This window comes from Oryx dammah, unplaced genomic scaffold, assembly GCF_014754425.2.
Source record: "Oryx dammah isolate SB20612 unplaced genomic scaffold, SCBI_Odam_1.1 HiC_scaffold_26, whole genome shotgun sequence".
NCBI lineage: Eukaryota > Metazoa > Chordata > Mammalia > Artiodactyla > Bovidae > Oryx > Oryx dammah.
The window spans coordinates 72,399,474-72,418,545 of NW_024070210.1; the positions used below are offsets into that span (position 1 = coordinate 72,399,474).

A 19,072-nucleotide genomic window follows, 5' to 3' on the forward strand; every position below is an offset into this window, starting at 1 on the left:
AACCTGACGTAGCCTGCTTGTTTCTTTGGCTGGTAACCCAGGGGCCCGGGAACTCCTGTTAGTGAAGTCATGAACTTAAGTTAAAATTATTATCCCAGGAATTCTATAATGTGCAAAGATCTTATACAGGAGCAGAGTACCATGTGTTAATTCATACTCATTAGAGACCCTCACCCACAGGAATGACACCCAGGACTTGTCACATCACTGAGAACAGAGATGTGGGGCCCAGAGTTTGGACAGAGGATGTCTTCAGTAAGTGAAGTTTCAGAAAGGAAGATGTAGTTGGGAGCTTTAAGTAATTGGAGACAACAGGACTCTAGGTGGAACCAGGTGCTGGAGACTCCAAGTTCATAGTTTGCCTTTTTTATAAAAACCAATATCCTCACCTAATACCCATCCCTACCCCAATTTTGTGTTGTTGTTCAGTTGCTAAGTCATCTCCAACTCTGCAACCCCATGGACTGCAGCACCCCAGGCTTCCTTGTCCTTCACGATTTCCCAGAGTTTGCTCAAACTCATGTCCATTGTGTTGATGATGTCATCCAATCATCTCACCCTTTTTCACCCCCTTCTTCTCCTGGCCTTAATCTTTCCCAGCATCAGGGTTTTTCCCAATGAGTCGGCTCTTTGCATCAGGTGGCCAAAATATTATAGCATCAGTCTTTCCAGTGAATATTCAGGGTTGATTTCCTTTTGCATTGACTGATTTGATCTCTTTGCAGTCCAAGGGATTCTTCAAGAGTCTTCAAGAGAACAATTTGAAAGCATCAGATCTTCAGTGCTCAGCCTTCTTTATGGCCCAACTCTCAAATCCATACATGATTCCTAGAAAAATCATAGCTTTGATTGTATGGACCTTTGTCGGCAAAGTGATGTCTCTGCTTTGTAATACACTGTCTAGATTTGTCATAGCTTATCTTCCAAGGAGCAAGTATCTTAATTTCATGGCTGCAGTCACCATCTGCTGTGATTTTTGAATCCTGAGAAAATAAAATCTGTCACTATTTCCACTTTTGCTCCATCTATTTGCCATGAAGTGATGGGACCAGTTTTGTTTATATGTCCCATTATTTTTTCAACATTAGTTGATACCTTAACTCAAGCCCCACTACCTCCCAGTCAAGTCACATAATTTCAGCAAGAATCACAGACTACAGGTTTTAAATGACCCCAAATTGGCTCTAACCTCAGTACAAAAACATACCTGGTCTCCATACAAATCGCCAAATAGAGACTTCATTTCAGGCAGCAAATAAATTTACATGAAGGGACTGGAAATGCTACAATGTAAATTACCTGTTAAAACAATTTTTTCAAAACCCACAAAATTCACAGCTATCCTGAAAATGCCTCATTTTCAAATAAATGCATTTTACTTTAATTTGGGGTTTGAGGTGTACGTGTTAGGAAGGGGCGGGGCTTGTGGCGGCTGCAGGCAAATAAGTTAAATTCAAAGAATAGAATTTGAACTTTTGCAAATGAGTAAACATCCAAAACAAACACCGCTTTGGAAAAAAATACACATTTTCTCCTTTTGAAAAGCAAGCAATGCCTAAGCAAAATACCTTAAAAGTGAACTAAAAAGCTTTTCTAAAATAAACAACTCTGCTTGTGATCCTAAATTGGGACCATATGGACATGTGAAAGCTACAAACGTACTACATTTCGACTCGGAGTTTCTGCCTTCACTGTTTGCGTGCCTCCGAGTAGATGCTGATAATGTTGCCTTTGGTCCCAAAGGAACCTGAGATTCTTAGATCCTAGGATGAGGGAGCAAGCAGAAGAAGAAAGAAAAGGAATGAAAACAAATGCCTTTCAAGACAAAATATCTGAACAGTGAGTTCTATTTTTGCTTCCTTGCCAGCAGGCGCGACTCAACTCAAATCTCTCCGGCACATATAGGATGATGCCAGCGAAATGGAGTGCTTTTACCAGGGATGCTGGCTACGTGGGGAAGTCCCTGTTGAGGAACCAGGCTCACACTCAGAGCATTAGGATAGCTTTAGCAAGCCGCCTGGACTAGCCTCCTGCCCTGGGGCAAATCAATGAATAAGCCAATTCAGCATAGATAGAATCATTCCTTTGTTTTTCTCAATTACCAAATGTTGTGTGCTTTGGGGTCACTTGTCATGAGTTTAGAGAATGTGAATATTGCAACATAAGTCCTCACCATTCTAAACAGCTTAAACTGAATTCCGTTACTAGGGAGGAGGAGAATTGAAGACATAGCATCCATCGCTAATTGTACATGATTAGAGGCTATTTTCTCATTCTAGGGTGCGTCTTTCTTTTCTCCCACAGTGCTCATGGTCTGTTCCATGAAGCTGGCACTTATATTAGGTGTGTATTTATGTGGACATGTTTTGTTTCCTGTAACTGGATAGCAAATCCTTGAGAAAGAGATGATGCTGCCTGGTTGGGGAGGGGGTGGTGTGCTTGCCTTGAAAACAATGAGTGAAATGAGTTCAAGCATTAATTTTTAGGTTTAAGTGAACAAGGATGTGCTACTGTTAATAAAGAGTTCAGCTGTTTTTGAGCCCTTGTTACTAACTGCCCCAGGTACAGAACTGTGGGCATCAGAATGAAAAATATGTAAGATCGTGAATTAACAGAATTGTGCTATTAGGAAATGTTGATTGGATAATGGAAGGAGTTTACATTTATTGAGTGCTCATTACATTCCAGGCACTTAGCTATGCATTTTGTATCTTATGCCCAAGTTAAAAAGGGCTTGGGATATCATCAGATGCCTGAAAACATGTGGATTTGAACCTGAACAAAGGGAAGCTATGAAGTTTCTTAATAAAAAAGGTGCTCTCTTTGTGTGCATGTGTGCCTAGTCGCTCTGCTGCTGCTGCTGCTAAGTCGCTTCAGTCGTGTCCGACTCTGTGTGACCCCATAGATGGCAGCCCACCAGGCTCCCCCGTCCCTGGGATTCTCCAGGCAAGAACACTGGAGTGGGTTGCCATTTCCTTCTCCAACGCATGAAAGTGAAAAGTGAAAGTGAAGTCACTCAATCGTGTCCGACTCTTAGTGACCCATGGACTACAGTCTACCAAGGCTCCTCCGTCCCTGGGATTTTCCAGGCAAGAGTACTGGAGTGGGGTGCCATAGCCTTCTCCGGTCTAGTCACTCAGTTGTGTCTGACTCTTTGAGACCCCATGGACTGTAACCCACCAGTCCCCTCTGATTATGGGGTCTTTCAGGCAAGAATACTGGAAGGGGCGGTCGTTTCCTTCTCCAGGGGATCTTTCCAACCCAGGGACTGAACCTGCATCGCCTCTGTGTCCTGCATTGCAGGCATATTCTTCACCCAGGCTTGTCTGTGGATCCTCAGTAAATGAAAATCAGTTGCTTTTCACAACTACATTTGCACTTTAGGACTCTCATTTCTCACCAGGAATCAAGGCAAAAAAGGCTTTTTAATGCACAGAGTTAATTTTGAGAGTGGATATGTACAGAAACTACTTTTTAAAATAATTTATTGAAGTATAAATACAGTAAATATAAATCAATATTGTATTAATTTTTGTACAGCAAAGTGATTCAGTTATGCATATAAATATATTTTATTTTCCATATTCTTTTCCATTTTGGTTTTCTCATAGGATATTGGGTACAGTTCCCTGTGGTGTACAGTAGGATCTAGTTGTTTATCCTTCCTATATATAATAGCTTGCATCTGCTAACCCAGACTCCCCGTTTTTCTCTCCCCTACTGCTCTCCCCCTTGGCAACCACAAGTCTGTTCTCCATGCCTCTATGTGAGTCTGCAGAAACTACTCTTAATCGTTTTCATTCTTCCTTTGAGCCCACTGAAATTACTGGGTTTGAAGGAAGAAGAAACAAAGGTTAGACATTAAAAAAATTTTAAAAATCCCACCCCTTAAGTTGGCCATTTCTTCAGGTGTTTCTCCCTCATTAATAAGGGCTAAGTTGTTTCTTTCCAGCCCTTTCTCCTTGCTTCTACTCTTTGCTCCAGTGCAGACAATCATGTGCATTGAAACTGCCTGAATGCTATGCTGAGAAACCCAGGCATGATTGTATAGGAGGTGACAGATTACAGGCATTCTCATTTTATTGCACTGCACAAATGATGCAGGGTTTTGTTTTGCCTTTAAAAAAAAAAAAAATTGAAGGTTTGTAGCAACCCTGCATTGAACAAGCCGATCAGTCCCGCTTTCCCAACAGCATTTGTTCTTTTCTTGTCTCTGTCACATTTTGGTGACTGTCACACTGAGAGGGAAAGTGAAAGTCGCTCAGTCGTGTCCAACGCTATAGTCCATGGGATTCTCCAGGCCAGAATCCTGGAGTGGGGAGCCTTTCCCTTCTCCAGGGGATCTTCCCAACCCAGGGATCAGACCCAGGTCTCCTCCACTGCAGGTGGATTCTCTACCAGCTGAGCCACAAGGAAAGCCCAAGCATACTGGATTCACACTACTAGAAGCTTTTTCATTATCATATTTGTTACAGTGATCTTGTGACCACTATGACTTTCTGAAGGCTCTGATGATGATTGGCATTTTCTAATAAAAATGTGTCTTTTTTTTTCAAATGTGCCCTGATACCAGTTTCATTTTTTTTAAATTTTAATTTTATATTGGAGTATAGCTGGCTCACAATGTTGTGATAGTTTCAGGTACACAGCAGAGAAGCTCCGTGATACATAGTAAGAATGTATGTATCTTCTTAATGAAGGTATGTACATAGTTTTTTTTAGCCATAATGCTTTGCACGCCTAATAGACTACAGTACGGCATGAACATCACTTTTATATGCACTGGGAAACCAAAACATTTGTGTGACTGGCTTCATTGTGATATTTACTTGATGGCAGTGGTCTGGAACCAAGCCCGCCACATCCCCAAGGCCTGCCTAGCGTCCTCCAAGTTGAGGAGTGATGGCTCTTTTTGTAAAAGTGTGTGTGTTTCCAGGTTGTGAGGTAAACACCACAAACCTCCGGGCCAGCCAGCCCTTCCTCATTAAGGCCCCCGTGTCCCCTCACGTCCAGCCGGTGCAGCCCCGTCACGGGGCCCACACCTGCTCTGTGGCCTCGGAAACCACTCTCAGGCGCCCTGCCTGCCCCACTTCACCTTCCTCCTCAGCCCCTGGGGGAGACTGCCCAGGTGGCTCAGCAGTAAAGAATCCACCTGCCAGTGCAGGAGAGGTGGGTTCCATCCCTGGGTGGGGAAGATCCCCTGGAGAAGGAAGCGGCAACCCACTTCAGTATTCTTGCCTGGGAAGTCCCATGGACAGAGGAGCCTGGCGGGCCACAAGCCATAGGGTTGCAAAGAGTCCGACACGACGGCACGCACACCTCAGAAATGTCAGCCCCACCGGGGCCTTTGTTGTCTCGCCACTTTCTTTCCTCTTTCTCTGCTGCCCCCTCCTTTGCACTTTTGAAGGGAGAAACAAAGGAGGACTACACTCATTGGAATCACCGATCTGACTGCTTCGGTCTCCCAGACTGTGAACAAAAGGAAAGCTGGTCATCGCTTTGTGAATGATGTATGGAGACATGCGGAGGAATGAAGACCCAGACCGCAGTGTATTTTTAGCGTCTGCTGTTTGTGGTAACATAAGTGAAAACTGCTGGATGCCTTCCCTTCAGCTGAATGGCTGGTATTCAGGCGAGTGTGCCCGCTGCCTGCCAGACTCTCCTCACGGAACTCCCTCTTTATGAGGTGGGTGACTGGCTCCTTGGCACCAGGCTGCCCCACCACAATTCTCCTTTATTGCCCAGTCGCATGGCTCCCCAGGGGCCCCAGCATGGGGCTGCGGGTGAGACAGCTGGCCGCGAGCTTGTCAGGGTGTTACCAGATTGCAAGGCAGAGTCTGCAGGGCAGGGGCTGTGTCTGGATGCTCTAAACCTTCTGGCATGAGGCTGGCACTCAGACACGCAGGAACCACGATGGTGATGACCGTGGCTGGCGCCCCATCTCAGAGTCATTCTGCTGGTGCCTGGCTCCAGTAGGATGTTGACCCCCACTGGTTGCTGACACTCTGGAGCCTCAGAGTGAGATAGAAAATATGAGAGAGGCCTCTCTTATGCAGACAGGTCATTCTAACAACGATTGCTCTTGAGCTAATCTTTGGAAAGGGTCCGGATGGGCTGCCTGAGGCCCCATGGGGGCGTGGAAACAGCCCTGGGATCCCAGGCTGCAAATAGCACTGACTGGCTGAGCAGCTTTAGGCAAGTAAAGGTCTCCCAGGACTCACTTGCTCACAGTTATGAGTAGTAACTCTTGTCCTACTGACCTCACTAAAAATTTTTAATAAAGATATTCAAATAGTCTAAAACAATTGAAACCATAATGTTACAAAAAGGCAGGGGAGTGGTTCAGTCCCTTTTATTTTCTTCATTTCTGACCAAACTTGACTTCTACCAAAACCATCCCCCTCTGACCCCAGCTCTTGCATCACGGGGCGAGCCATGGGGCTCTGCTTATTCCCTGAGAGGACGTTGCTTATTCCATGAGAACGTACCTTCATGCTTCATGAGCGAGGTCTTTGCTTCCAGTCCCTACAGGATTAGTTTGAATGAAGAAAGGTGCAGTGGGCTCCTTTTCTTGTGAAATGTGTGAGAGTGCCTCTATAATTAGAATAAAACCGTCTGTAAAGGGACTTCAGCTAGCTATAGTTCCTTTATCTGAAACCTTAAGTGACTTTCAAAAAGCCTCTCAGTGGCCACACTGAATGTCACAAACTCCACGAACCAAGATGGTCATGCCAATGTTCTCAGTGCTAATTTACTCTTAGTTTGCATCTAACTTGAGTAAGTCTGGCTCTCTCCCTTTCTAGCCCTTGATACTGAATGCATGGGTAATGGAGCAATAGCATCAACATCACCTGGGGGCTTGTTGGAAATGCAGTGGCAGGTCCATCCCTCATTTGTTGATCAGAGTCTACATTTTGACAGGATCCTCAAGTTATGCATATGTGTGTGGTAAAGCCAATTAGAAGACAAGACTTGCAGGACCTAGACCTACTATTTATTTATGCACTGCACTTTATTATGAAAAGGATTGAGGATGACTAGGATTAATAGCTTACAAAGAAGGAGAAGACAAAGAACTTTAAAAGCTCTAGCAGCTGGGACCATTTATTACAGTTGTATTACTGTATACATTTTAATGCTCTGAGAACACACTGCTACAGCATTGTAGAGTCACAGGTATTCCCAATAATAGTCCCAAAGTATCAAGAAGAGGTAAGGTCATATTCCGAAGTTGCTGTTTATAGAAGCAAAAGGGCTTAACATTTATTTGGCAAAACTGAAATATTTTCTGTCTATTCTAGAGACATTTATGGAGTGATATGGCCATGATGGAAACAGATAAATAAAGCATTATCACCGGATAGAATTAATTGCCTGAAATAATTTAAAAGCTGTAGTGAAAGATCCCATCTTTAACCAATGGCATTATTTTCCCAAATAAAGGGACCTCTAGATTTTGGAAACTTCATGTGAAATGGAGCAGAACCCTCATGGTCCCTCCCACTACCCCACCCCCACCATGACCTCTGCCTGCCTTTTGTCTGTGGAAAACTTTAGTCAAGGGATAAGTTTAATCAGAGAAACGAGAACTTGCAGAAACAAAGGCAGTCAACAGAGACCAAATAATAATAATGTAGTCATTCAGCATAGTCAAGGACCTTTCTTTCTTTCTCAAGGGCTGTAGATAATATTCTGAGCCATATCCTGTGAGCTGTCTTATAGAGACTACAACATCAGGTGGAGAAGTTAGCTACGTGATGACCAGACTGTACCCAGGACACGAGCTGCCACAATTCTAGGAACTGTCCTCAAAGAGATGGGAACAAATGGACCCTGGAACTGAAGGTTCACTGTGCTTGAAGCAATCGAGATGACCCTGGTCAGAGCACCGAAGACCAATCTGAAGACGACTGTCAGATCAGAGAAGACTGTGCTGTTTCTGCATGTAGCCCCTCTTTCTGTCTGTGAAAGCTCTTGCCCCACTAGTCGCCAGTTAGGGGGGAGTCGGCCTTTGGACAGATGTCCGCCCCCACCCCCACCCCTGGTCTCCAGCATCTGAAATGAAGCAAACTTCCCTTTCCACCAACCTGGCATGTTTATTGGCTTTGGGGCAGTGAGCAGCCAGATCCCCCCTCACCTCTCAGCAGCGCAGGGACACTTGACTCATCTCTCCCTTCTGCACTGTTTGAGATTTCTCTCATTTCTGCTCGTGTTGTGGCGGCTCCACCCCAATCTGTGCCACCGCTCCCCTGAGTCTTAGCAGTAGTGTGTTATTAAGCCTTCTTAACTTCCCTCCGGTCTACCTTTGTACAGTGGCCTTCAGAGAGATGCTTGAGCACACTGGATCTGGAGTAGAGGGCTGGGATTTTTAAAAATTCCATAAGTGATTCTGATGTGCACCCTTGGTGGGAAAGAGGGTTTGAAACTATTGATAAATTAATGCTCTACACAACATCCAATTATTATATCACTCTTCTTCCTATAAAGCTTTGGTTGCTGTTTGTTATTATATCAGTTCATAATTTTCTGCCTGGTATTAGCTGTCTCCCCTTCTATTTAGCGCCTCCCTTCCAAGCAGTGCTCATCACTGATGCTCAGATATTCCTTGTTCTCACCTACCTCTGTGCCCTACATGTGGCTTTTCCTTCACCACCAGTAAGGACGGATCCTGCCTTTCCTGCTTCAACTCAAATGTCACCTCTTTCATGGAAGTTTTCCTGGCAGGTTCCCTATTTCCTGAATTTCCACATCATTTATAATACCATAATGGATTATATCAAGGAATGTACCTTATCATGTACCACTGGCTTATTGTTTTGGTGCTGAACAACCAACTAGAATGAAGAACTAAGTAGGGAGCAGGAATCCTGTCTTTCACATTTGTATTTTCTATGGCACACAGCATAATCATTGGTACGTTGCTTCTTGCAGGCAGTCCTTCATGTTGTAGATCTAGGTTAGATATTGCTTCTCTGCGTACCTGTGACATCTCACTGTAACCCTGTCACATCATAACTCTGCATCTTAAATGTATTTCCTTTCTTTTTATTGAGGTATAGTTAATTTGCAAGGTTGTGTTAGTTTCAAGTGTACAGCAAAGTGATTCAGTTATATATATATACACACATACTTTTTCGGATTCCTTTCTATTACAGGTTATTGCAAAATATTGAGTATAGTTTCTTGTGTTATAGAGTAGGTCCTTGTGGTTTACCTATCTTACATATTGTAGTGTGTATGTGTTAATCCCAAATTCCTAATTTTTCTCTCCCCTCCTCCTGCTCTCCCTTTTGGTAACTATTAGTTTGTTTTCCATGTGTGTGAGTCTATTTCTGTTTTGTAAACAAGTTCACTTTTATCATTAAATGTGTATTTCATTATGTATCCCTTACAAAACTGTAAACTCTGTAAGAGCAGGGGTCATATTTACCTGGTTCATCATTGACCCTCTAGTCCATGTCTTGACGGTCATATATACTCAAGAAATATTTTTTTAAGCTGACTGAATAATAATTTTAAAATATGTTTGGTTTTTAGAGACAAATGGACCAGATAGCATCCTTGGCATCCTAACAGTTTGATTGCCTTGGTTTCAGGTGCAAAATAGAACAGCATAATCTAAACATTATACTGAACCAGTTAACTAGCATTTGATTGTATACTCAAGTATATAATTTTCTAGTTATTTTCTATACGTGGTTAGTTTTCTTGGCTGGCTTCCCTGATGGCTCAGGTGGTAAAGAATCTGCCTGCGAGATATGGGAGACCTGCGTTTGATCCCTGGGTTGGGAAGATTTCTTGGACAAGGGAATGGCAACCAACTCTAGTATTTTTGCCTAGAGAATTCCATGGACAGAGGAGCCTGGCAGGCTACAGTCCGTGGGGTCACAAAGAGACAGACATGGCTGAACAACTAACACTTTCTTATCTATAAAATTCAAGCTCTTGGAGAACAAAGGATAGCATTAAAAATTTTTTTTTATTTTGTACGGTGGTATAGTCGATTAACAATGTTGTGATAGTTCCAGTTGAACAGCAAAGAGACTCAGCCATACATATATATGTATCCCTTCTTCCCTAAACTCCCCTCCACCCATCCAGGTGCAAAAGATAGATTTTTTTTTTTTTAATTTCCATCTAACTCCCATAGTTCCTCAGCAAGTATTTCTTGATTTGGTGTAATTAAATGTAGTTTTCAAAGAACCTCTGTTATATCTGCCTTGTGCTAACATCTGTTGCTTCCTAACAAGTGTGCCATTCATTCTAATGGCACTGGTGCACAGAGGTAAACAGAGCCTTGGCAGGCCTTCCATAAAGGAAACTGTGTTTGCTTCCTCCATTAATTACTAGTGGAGCATTAAGACATGCATCTCCCTGAAGCCAAGTTGGATAATTCCTGGCACTTAAGCCTAGGGTGCTTTCAAAAGTTGAGACATGTATTGACACACCAGAAGGCATGCCCTATAGCAATCACCAAGGTGGCTCTAATGCCAAGATGGTATAAAGCCTCAGATATATCAATACCAAGCATACCGGTCTGTCTCTCTAAACTTTTGTGGGTCTTGGGTTAATGTGAGATAATAAATGTGAATTTCTAGAATGTCTCTGGAGGCAGACACCTCAGTATGAATTGAAAAAATCTTCAGAGAGATAAAGTTTAAAAATAAAATGACCAAAGGTTCACCAAAACAAAACAACAGAATGAAAGTGGCAATGCTAATAGCAGAAATAATGTGTCAAGATATGATTTGTCAATTGTTATTAATTTTGCCAGTTAATGACGATTAAAATGAAGAATTTATACGCTTAGACATAGCAATTAGCATAGCGCCAAAATGCTAAAGCAAAAACAATGAGAAATTAAAGATACTGACAGACACTTATTGGTAGTAATAGATTTTAACACAGCCATCAGATTATGATAGATAAAATATGAATAAGGACATAAAGAATGTGATTAATGATGTTGGATATGGCTATATTTAGATATTTGTGGGTTATGTAAAAATACATCTTAAATACTCACATGGGAAATTTATAAAAATAATACCTTTCTAAAAAAAATAAATAATAATACCTTTCTTTAAAAATCCAGAAATTTTGTGCACTACTCACTCAGTGAGCTATCATATAAATGTAAATTTAAAAAACCCAGTTACTTCATGGTGTCCATATTTGGAAGCTAGAGGAATTTGGAATTAGAGGTACGATTATCCTTTTAAGAATTAAGACTCTGTTCTTCCACTGCAGGGGGCCTGGGTTTGACCCCTGGTTGGGGAACTAAGATACCACAGGCCATGCTATGTGGTCAAAACAAAAAAACAAACCAAAAGAATAAGTGTTAATCAAGCACAATAAATTGAGACAGAAAGATGCAATGTGACTTCAAAGAGACAATGGTATTCCCAGGACATTGGGAGCTAGCCATGATCCTACTAAATATATTAATATTTCCAAAGGAAAAATATGTGTTGATCTAAATGGGAGCTGATTCAACCAACAAAGAGGGAGAAAAACAAGTGTCAGAGGTTTATGCCTTGGCACAACTTGTCCAGGGGAAAAGGGAGACTCACCTAGCCCGACTTAAGTTACAGAACCCACTGGCAAGACCATTCTTCCTGTGAAGGTGAAAGTATGGTTACTTTATGCTGTGCTGTGATTAGTCGCTTCAGGCGTGTCTGACTCTTTGTGACCCCCAGAGACTGCAACCCGCCAGGCTCCTCTGTCCATGGGGATTCTCCAGGCAAGAATGCTGGAGTGGGTTGCATGCCCTCCTCCAGGGGATCTTTCCAACCCAGGGTTCAAACCCAGGTCCCCATGTTGCAGGCAGATTCTTTACTGTCTGAGCCACCTGGGAAGCCCAAGAATACGAGTGGATAGTCTATCCCTTCTCCACGGGATTTTCCCGACCCAGGAGTAGAACCAGGGTCTCCTGCATTGCAGGTGAGTTCTTTACCAGCTGAGCTACCTGATTTTGTTTCTAATTTCATGCACATCAAGCAAGCACATTTTGATTTGCCCTTTTGTGTTTAGGTCTATGTCCATAGTGATCATGCATCAAGGGAGCTGTGTCATGACACACCTAATAAATAGGAATTCATTCCTGAAATGGCTGCTGTAGTGTTGGAAGAGTAAGATTCCTGAGCCTTATAGGATATTAAGGCTGCAAGAGAAGAGTCTGGAAATTGACATACATTATATTTAAGTAAGGGGCTTCCTGGGTGGCACAGAGGTAAAGAATCCGCCTTCCAATGCAAGAGATGCAGGAAACAGAGTTCGATCCCAGGACTGGGAAGATCCCTAGAGGAGGAAATGGCAACCCACTCCAGCATTCCTGCCTGGAGAATCCCCCTCACTGAGGAGCCTAGCAGGCTACAGTCCACAGGGTCGCAAAGAGTCAGACATGACTGAGCGATGGAGGACAGGCAGGATATTTAAGTAAAGCACATTATACAACATGAACCTACTTGTTCTTATTCACTGCTGTGCCTTGGTGTTCAGAGCAGGCTTGGTATCTATGGGACAACTAAATATTTGTTGAAGGGATGAAATATGTAGAGAAGGACAGAATCACTGAGCAAGTGCCGATAGGATAACTGGTTAATTATTTTACATGCCCTAAAACACAGTGTATATATAACAGAGTTAATTTTTTTCTTTTTTTGGAAGTATAGTTGACTTGCAATATTATATTAGTTTCAGGTGCACAACCTAGTGATTCCATATTTCTATAGATTACATGCCATACAAATTTATTATAATACTATTGACTATATTCCGTGTGCTGTATATTGCATACCTTTGACTTATTTTATAACTGCAGTTTGTGTAATTCCCTTCCTCTACTTTCATTCAACCCCTTGCCACCCCCATTCCCCTCTGGCAACTACTAGTTTGCTCTCTGCATCTGAATCTGTTTCTTTTTTTTTTTTTTTTTCATATGTTTTGTTTTTGAGACTTCATATTATAGGTGAGAGCATATAGTATTTCACTTAGTTTAATACCCTCCAGGTCCATCCATGTTACCATATGGCTGCGTAATATTCCACTGCCTGACATTCTCTCTCTCTCTCTCTGTGTATATATATGTATACACACACACACACACACACACACACACACACACAATCTTCTTTATCCATTCATCCGTTGATTCATTCAGTTGCTTTCCTATCCTGGCTACTGTAAATAATACGGCAATGAATATTGGACTGCATATATCTTTTTGAATTAGTGTTTTCATTTTCTTCGGATAAATACCCAGGAGTTGAATTGCTTGATCACATGGCAGTTCTGTTTTTCATTTTTTCAGGAGCCTCAACAGTGTTTTCACAATGGCTGTACCAAAGAGTTAATTTTAAAAATAGAAAACTGAAATATCTAAGTACTGATAGTACTTTTGTGAAGGGCCAATAGTTTTGTAAGTTTAGAAGATGAGAGGAGATCTTGAAGGATAACAACAACAAACCTACTTAAGTTTTAAAAACTTATGTTAGCAAACTATTACAAATATAATATCCAGAAGTCAGTCAGACAACATGGAAAGTGTTTGCAGGAAATGTAATGCCCCAAGACTTGATACCTTTATTATGTAAAATGTTCTTGAAAGTTGATAAGAGAAACACTAAAATTCCAAGAGCATAAACAGACAACTCACAGAAAAGAAATTAAATCGGGTAAATAAACATGGAAAAAAATCGACTGAGCTAGAAATCAAAGACATTCAAAGTGAAACAGTACTTTTTCTAAAAGCCTTTAAAATTAGCAAAGAAAACATAAAACTTTATTTTTGTAAAACCCAATACTGGTTAAGATGTATAAATATAGAATTCTCAGATTTTGTTGATATTTTATAAATTGGTACCTCCTTTCTGGAAAACAGTTTGGCAATATAATATAAAGAGCCATAAAAATATTTATAGCCTTTGACCCAGTAATCTGACTTCTGGGAATCTTTCCTGAGGAAAACTAATCCAAAATATGGAAAAAATTAAATGCCTAAAAGCAAATTGGGAAACACTAAACGTCCCACAATGGGAGAAGGATTAATATGTTGTGGTAGAATCACTGGATTGAAGACTACATGGGCATTTATAATCATGGGGATAGAGACCGTGCAGCCACATGCTTTAATAGTAGATGAAAAAGGAACAAATGCATAGAAAAAGATGCACAGGGAAGAAAAGATTGAAATAAATACACCCAGTTTTAAGTGGTTGATCTAGAATGGGAGAAGGTCAAATATTTTTTTCTTCATCCCCTTTTATTGGTAATTGGTTGTCATTCAGCCTGTTCTTTTATCTGGATGCCAGTTGCACCCTTTTCTCTTCCCTGAGCCCCATGCCCAACTTGCAAAGCCCAGCCCTTCAGTGCCACTCAAGCTCCAACTTGTCCAAAAGCCCTCCCATCCTATCAGCCTAATGAAACTCTCCCTTTACTCTGTTCCAAGTACTGTATTTTAACATGTCCAGTATAGCACATACACAGTGTGCCCTGAGTGGAAATGATATTTGTGCAGTTTGTGCCTGTTTTCACAATGAAAATTTTAACCCCCTAAGGGTAGGAACTATTCTATTTCCTTTTCTCTCTCCACAGCATAGAACACAGTACTTTGCTTGTGTGGTGTGCCTGAATAAATAGTGGTTGAAATGAATGGCATTGCCCTGAAATGATCTACTTTTGATTTCCTGGCAGGTGGAGCTCATGAAGGTCTGCAACACTTGGGTCCCTTTGGCAACATCCCAAACATCGTAGCAGAGTTGACCGGTGACAACATTCCTAAGGACTTCAGTGAGGACCAGGGCTACCCAGACCCTCCAAACCCCTGTCCCATTGGAAAAACAGGTAGTGGGCATTAGTGGGCACGCTCCTGGGTTCCCATGAAAGGTAGGAGCTTTCAGAGGAAATTAAAAATGCTAACATTGGCTACATATGTTCAGAGAAATAGTATTTCTAGTCCCATGAGCCCCTATGTATTTATTTGTAGGTGGATTGGAAAGGGAAGTTGATTCTAGAACTCTTGGTGAGTTCTGGTATTCAGATATACCTGCAGAGGACTCTCTTGCCAAGGCTTCATCTTCTCTCTTCCTCTTTGGGAACTGAGGCTCTTTTCTGCATGTGCTTCATTTTTTAATAAAAGAGAGGGTTTTCTCTTTTTTTTGCCTCTTCTTTGATACAGTTGCTGCCCACTTTGGAGCTTGTTTCCTTTGTGGATGATCCATGTCCTTTTGTTTTCCTCACTTCTCTTGACAATTGACATTTCAACTATGTTGTAACTAGTGAGCATCTATCCTGAAATATTTCCTTGGGAGTTGGGAGGTGGCATGAGAGAGAGGGGACCCAGGAAAGTAAGTTGGTTAAGGAAGTAGGTTGAAACCTTCCTTGCTGTTCATGTATTGCTCCCAACTTTCTACCCCCCAGTGCCAAAGAGGATGAACGGTGAGTGAGCTTCACTTATGCTGGGCTTTGAGCAGCTTACTTTGCTGATTCAGAGTAGTTGCTCTAGACAGAGGACTACCTGAATTCAAACCCCTGGTCAGGAGATGTGGCCTCGAACAAGTTAATAAACTACTTGCATCTCAGCTTCCTTATTTGCAAAATGGTGGTTATTGGGGAATTAAATGAAATTATCTATGTTTAGCACTGGGCACATCACCTCACACAGAGTAAGGACTGTAAATAGCTTTGCCACTAGTGAGCAACCAGAGTAGTCTTTTCCCTCCAGCCCAATAATAATAATGTTAGTATTTATTGGGCTTCCCTGGTGGCTCAGATGGTAAAGAATCTACCTGCAATGCAGGAGGCCCGGGTTCCGTCCCTAGGTCAGGAAGATCCCTGGAGAAGGAAACAGCAGCCCACTCCAGTATTCTTGCCTGGAGAATTCCATGGACAGAGGAACCTGGCGGACTACATGGGGTCGCAAACAGTCAGACACGACTGAGTGACTAACGCTACACTTAGTATTTATTATCCTTACTTTACATATAATGAACCTGAAGCTTCCAAAATAGCTTGCTCAAGGTTATTCATGTAACAAGTAGCTGAGCCAAGACTCAAACTTGGGTCTATCTGATTCAGGACCGTGGACCTACCCACTAAGACATGCAGCCTTGCTCTGAAAATTCTGACAGTGTTGGTGCCTCAGCTTTTCTTAAACACAATACAGGCTCTCTTTGAAAGAGGTTCCTTCTGAAAGATAGTCTTCTTTTCATTTACGGTGAGGTCTCTGTTTCCCATGGGGGACAGAGCCTCCATCCTGGGATGGGACAACCAAATAGTTGGATGTGGCCAAGCCAGTGTGGGGATGCTGGCCCAGGACTGTAGGAAAATCTAAATGACTGCACAGAACCAGTGATTCAGCCACATTTCACTTGCTTGTGAGGCTTTGGATGAGCAGGAAGAAAGACCAGTTTAAAGTCTGAAGAGTAACAGTCTCTGTGGGGATTTGGTTAAACTGATTCAATATCATATCAGACAATGGTTCTTAAAATGTAGTCCTGGCAGTATCAGTATTATCTAGAGACTTATTGGAAATGCAGATGTTCACCCCTATTCCAGAGCTATTGATTTAGAAACCCTGGGGGTAAAAAATAAAAAAGTAAAATGTTAGTTGCTTGCTGCTACTAAGTCACTTCAGTCATGTCCGACTCTGTGTGACCCCATGAACTGTATGTAGCCCACCAGGCTCCTCTGTCCACTGAAACAGAAACCCTGGGGGTAGGATGCAGAAACCTGTATTCTAAGCTGCCTTTCCTGTGATTCTGGAGCATACTGAAGTCTGGAGAACTGCTATTAGAGGAGAATGGAAAGAGAGCCAGAGTTTGAGCCAACAGATCTGCTATTTAGTCCTTATTACAGTGTGTCAGTTTACTTCCTTGGGCCTCAGTTTCTTCATCTGTAAAATGAAGACATAGTCAGCGCCTTAAAAAACGTTCAGTGTAGTCCTTGGTAATCCTTGAAACAAGTAATATGGAGATCTATGTAATCAATCCCTAATCAGTAGCACTTAGGAGCTCTGAGATGGAGCAGTCCTGGCTGGCTGATAGAGTTGGATAGAAACCCAGCTCCCAGGCCCTTTCTTGTCTGCCGTTATCTTCCCTTTCCCTCCCTGCCTTTTCATTAAGCTAACATACTTCTCCCTCTTTGTTCTATCATAATCTGCATTCTAGAAAAAAAAAACTCACTTGCTAAATTTAGCCATTATTTGTTAGAAATTGCTTGAGACATGCCTCATTGAGAATCATGACACCACATAGTCCAGCCATCCAAGAATAACCTTCACTTCCCTCCCTAAGCCACACTCACCTCTGAATCATGGCTCACTCAGCCCGGTAGAGCAGCAAACAGAACTCACAGTCTGTCCTGGTCCTCAGGGATGTGAATTAGGGAGCATTTTCGGGCTCCAGACACCGTCGGTTCCCAGAGCCACAGGGCTCTATCTCTGCATCTCAGTTCGGGCCCACTCAAAGGTACCTGAGAAACGATTAGGAAGAGGTTGTAAAGCTGCCATGAGCAGACTGCCTGACCTCCTTTGCTTTGCTCTCCCTTTCCTCCATGTTAATTGCTCTAGATGAAGAAATCAGATAACCAGTTCAGTGAGAAGTGGGGAGCCATGTTAGAGTCACATAAGGGTTTTTTCCAAATGCTAGTGCTTTCCTCACAAGCTTCATGCTGCTAAGGGCTGACGGACTGCATGCTGAAAGCTGCTGGTAGGCGTCAGAGCGGTCTCAAGAGACCAGACTACCTGCCTGATTGTGTTAGACCTCTTTTAGCATTGACTTTGATGCTTCACTCTCCCTTTGAAAGGAAGTCTCTTTCATTTCCCTAGTTAGTAGTAGTTTAGTTGCTAAGTCGTGTCAAACTCTTGCAACCCCATGGACTGTAGCCTGCTAGGCTCCTCTGTCCATGGGATTCTCCAGGCAAGAATACTGGAATGGGTTGCCATTTTCATTTCCCTAGTCCTGCACAAACCACCTTCCCAACCACCCCGCCCCCCACCACTTTTAAAGCTGTTGTCTATAAAGCACATTAGAGACAGGAAAAAAGACTCAGTTTCAGAGCACTGTGACTTGTAATGATGGGGCTTAGGTAAAAGCAGCAGCCAAGAGGGATAACCTTTTTCTATGTTTGAATGGAAGACATGCTTTATTTCAAAGAGCATTGATAATATGAACTGTCATTTGAAGAGAGATGGTGAGAAGGGAGCTAAAACATAGAGGAAATCTATTGTGTGCCAGATGCTCTATATGATCATCTCTATTCCCCACAGCTACTCTGAAAAGTAAGGATTTGATTATTCTCCTCTCATAGGTGAATAAATGGACTTAGGCTAAGTTGACTCTCCCAAGGAACTAAACCCATCTATCACTCATGAGCTAAGATTTCAACCCTGAGCTCGGGTCTATCTTTCTGACTCCAGGCTTACCCAGTTACGACTACAACACACACCATCAAGTTCTGTCTAATAATTATTTTTCTTATATAATGGACTTTCTCCAAGAAGCCAAAATCATTTCAAAAGAGCCACCCAAGAGAAAACAGAGTAAGTCATGTGAAATGGAAGTATATCAGTAAAGGAAATAATTGCTGTTATGGCAGACAAAAAATAACACTGGCTTAACACAACAGAAGTTTATTTCTTATTTGTGTGAAGTCTTGCCAGAGGTGGGTGAGGGTGTTGTGGAGGTGGATGGTGCAGCAGCCCAGACTGCCGTCTTTCATCTTTACACTTGACATCCACAGCTGCCCTGGTCAGCAACATGTAGCAAGCAGACCAACAGATACTGGGGGTGAGGGTGGGCTTGGGAGAGCGAGAGAGGGGGTCCTCCAGAGGGTTTTTATGGGCCAGGCTTGGAGGTGGAATACATCACTTCTGCCCACATTCCATCAGCACAAATCCAGGCATATGACTCCACCTGATTGCATAGCGAGGCTGGGAAATTAGCCATGTGCCGACGGGGAATGGGAAGTGGGTTTGGTGAGCAGCCAACCATTCTCTGACATGGGTAGGAGAGGAATGGGAATCTGGGATGAGCAAATCCCAGAAGGATATTGATTTAGAATGACTGATGTG

At 42.5% G+C, this 19,072-nt stretch overlaps 1 protein-coding gene across 4 annotated transcripts in view; it reads left to right on the forward strand.

Moving 5' to 3' along the window:
• SCG5 (secretogranin V) overlaps positions 1 to 19,072 on the forward strand; it is a 56,325-nt gene that overhangs the window by 23,934 nt on the left and 13,319 nt on the right. For all 4 annotated transcript variants that reach the window (XM_040227004.1, XM_040227005.1, XM_040227007.1 and 1 more), the window contains exon 3: positions 14,695 to 14,844. In XM_040227004.1, coding sequence (XP_040082938.1) covers positions 14,695 to 14,844 — 150 coding nt within the window. The remainder of the gene's footprint in view (positions 1 to 14,694; positions 14,845 to 19,072) is intronic.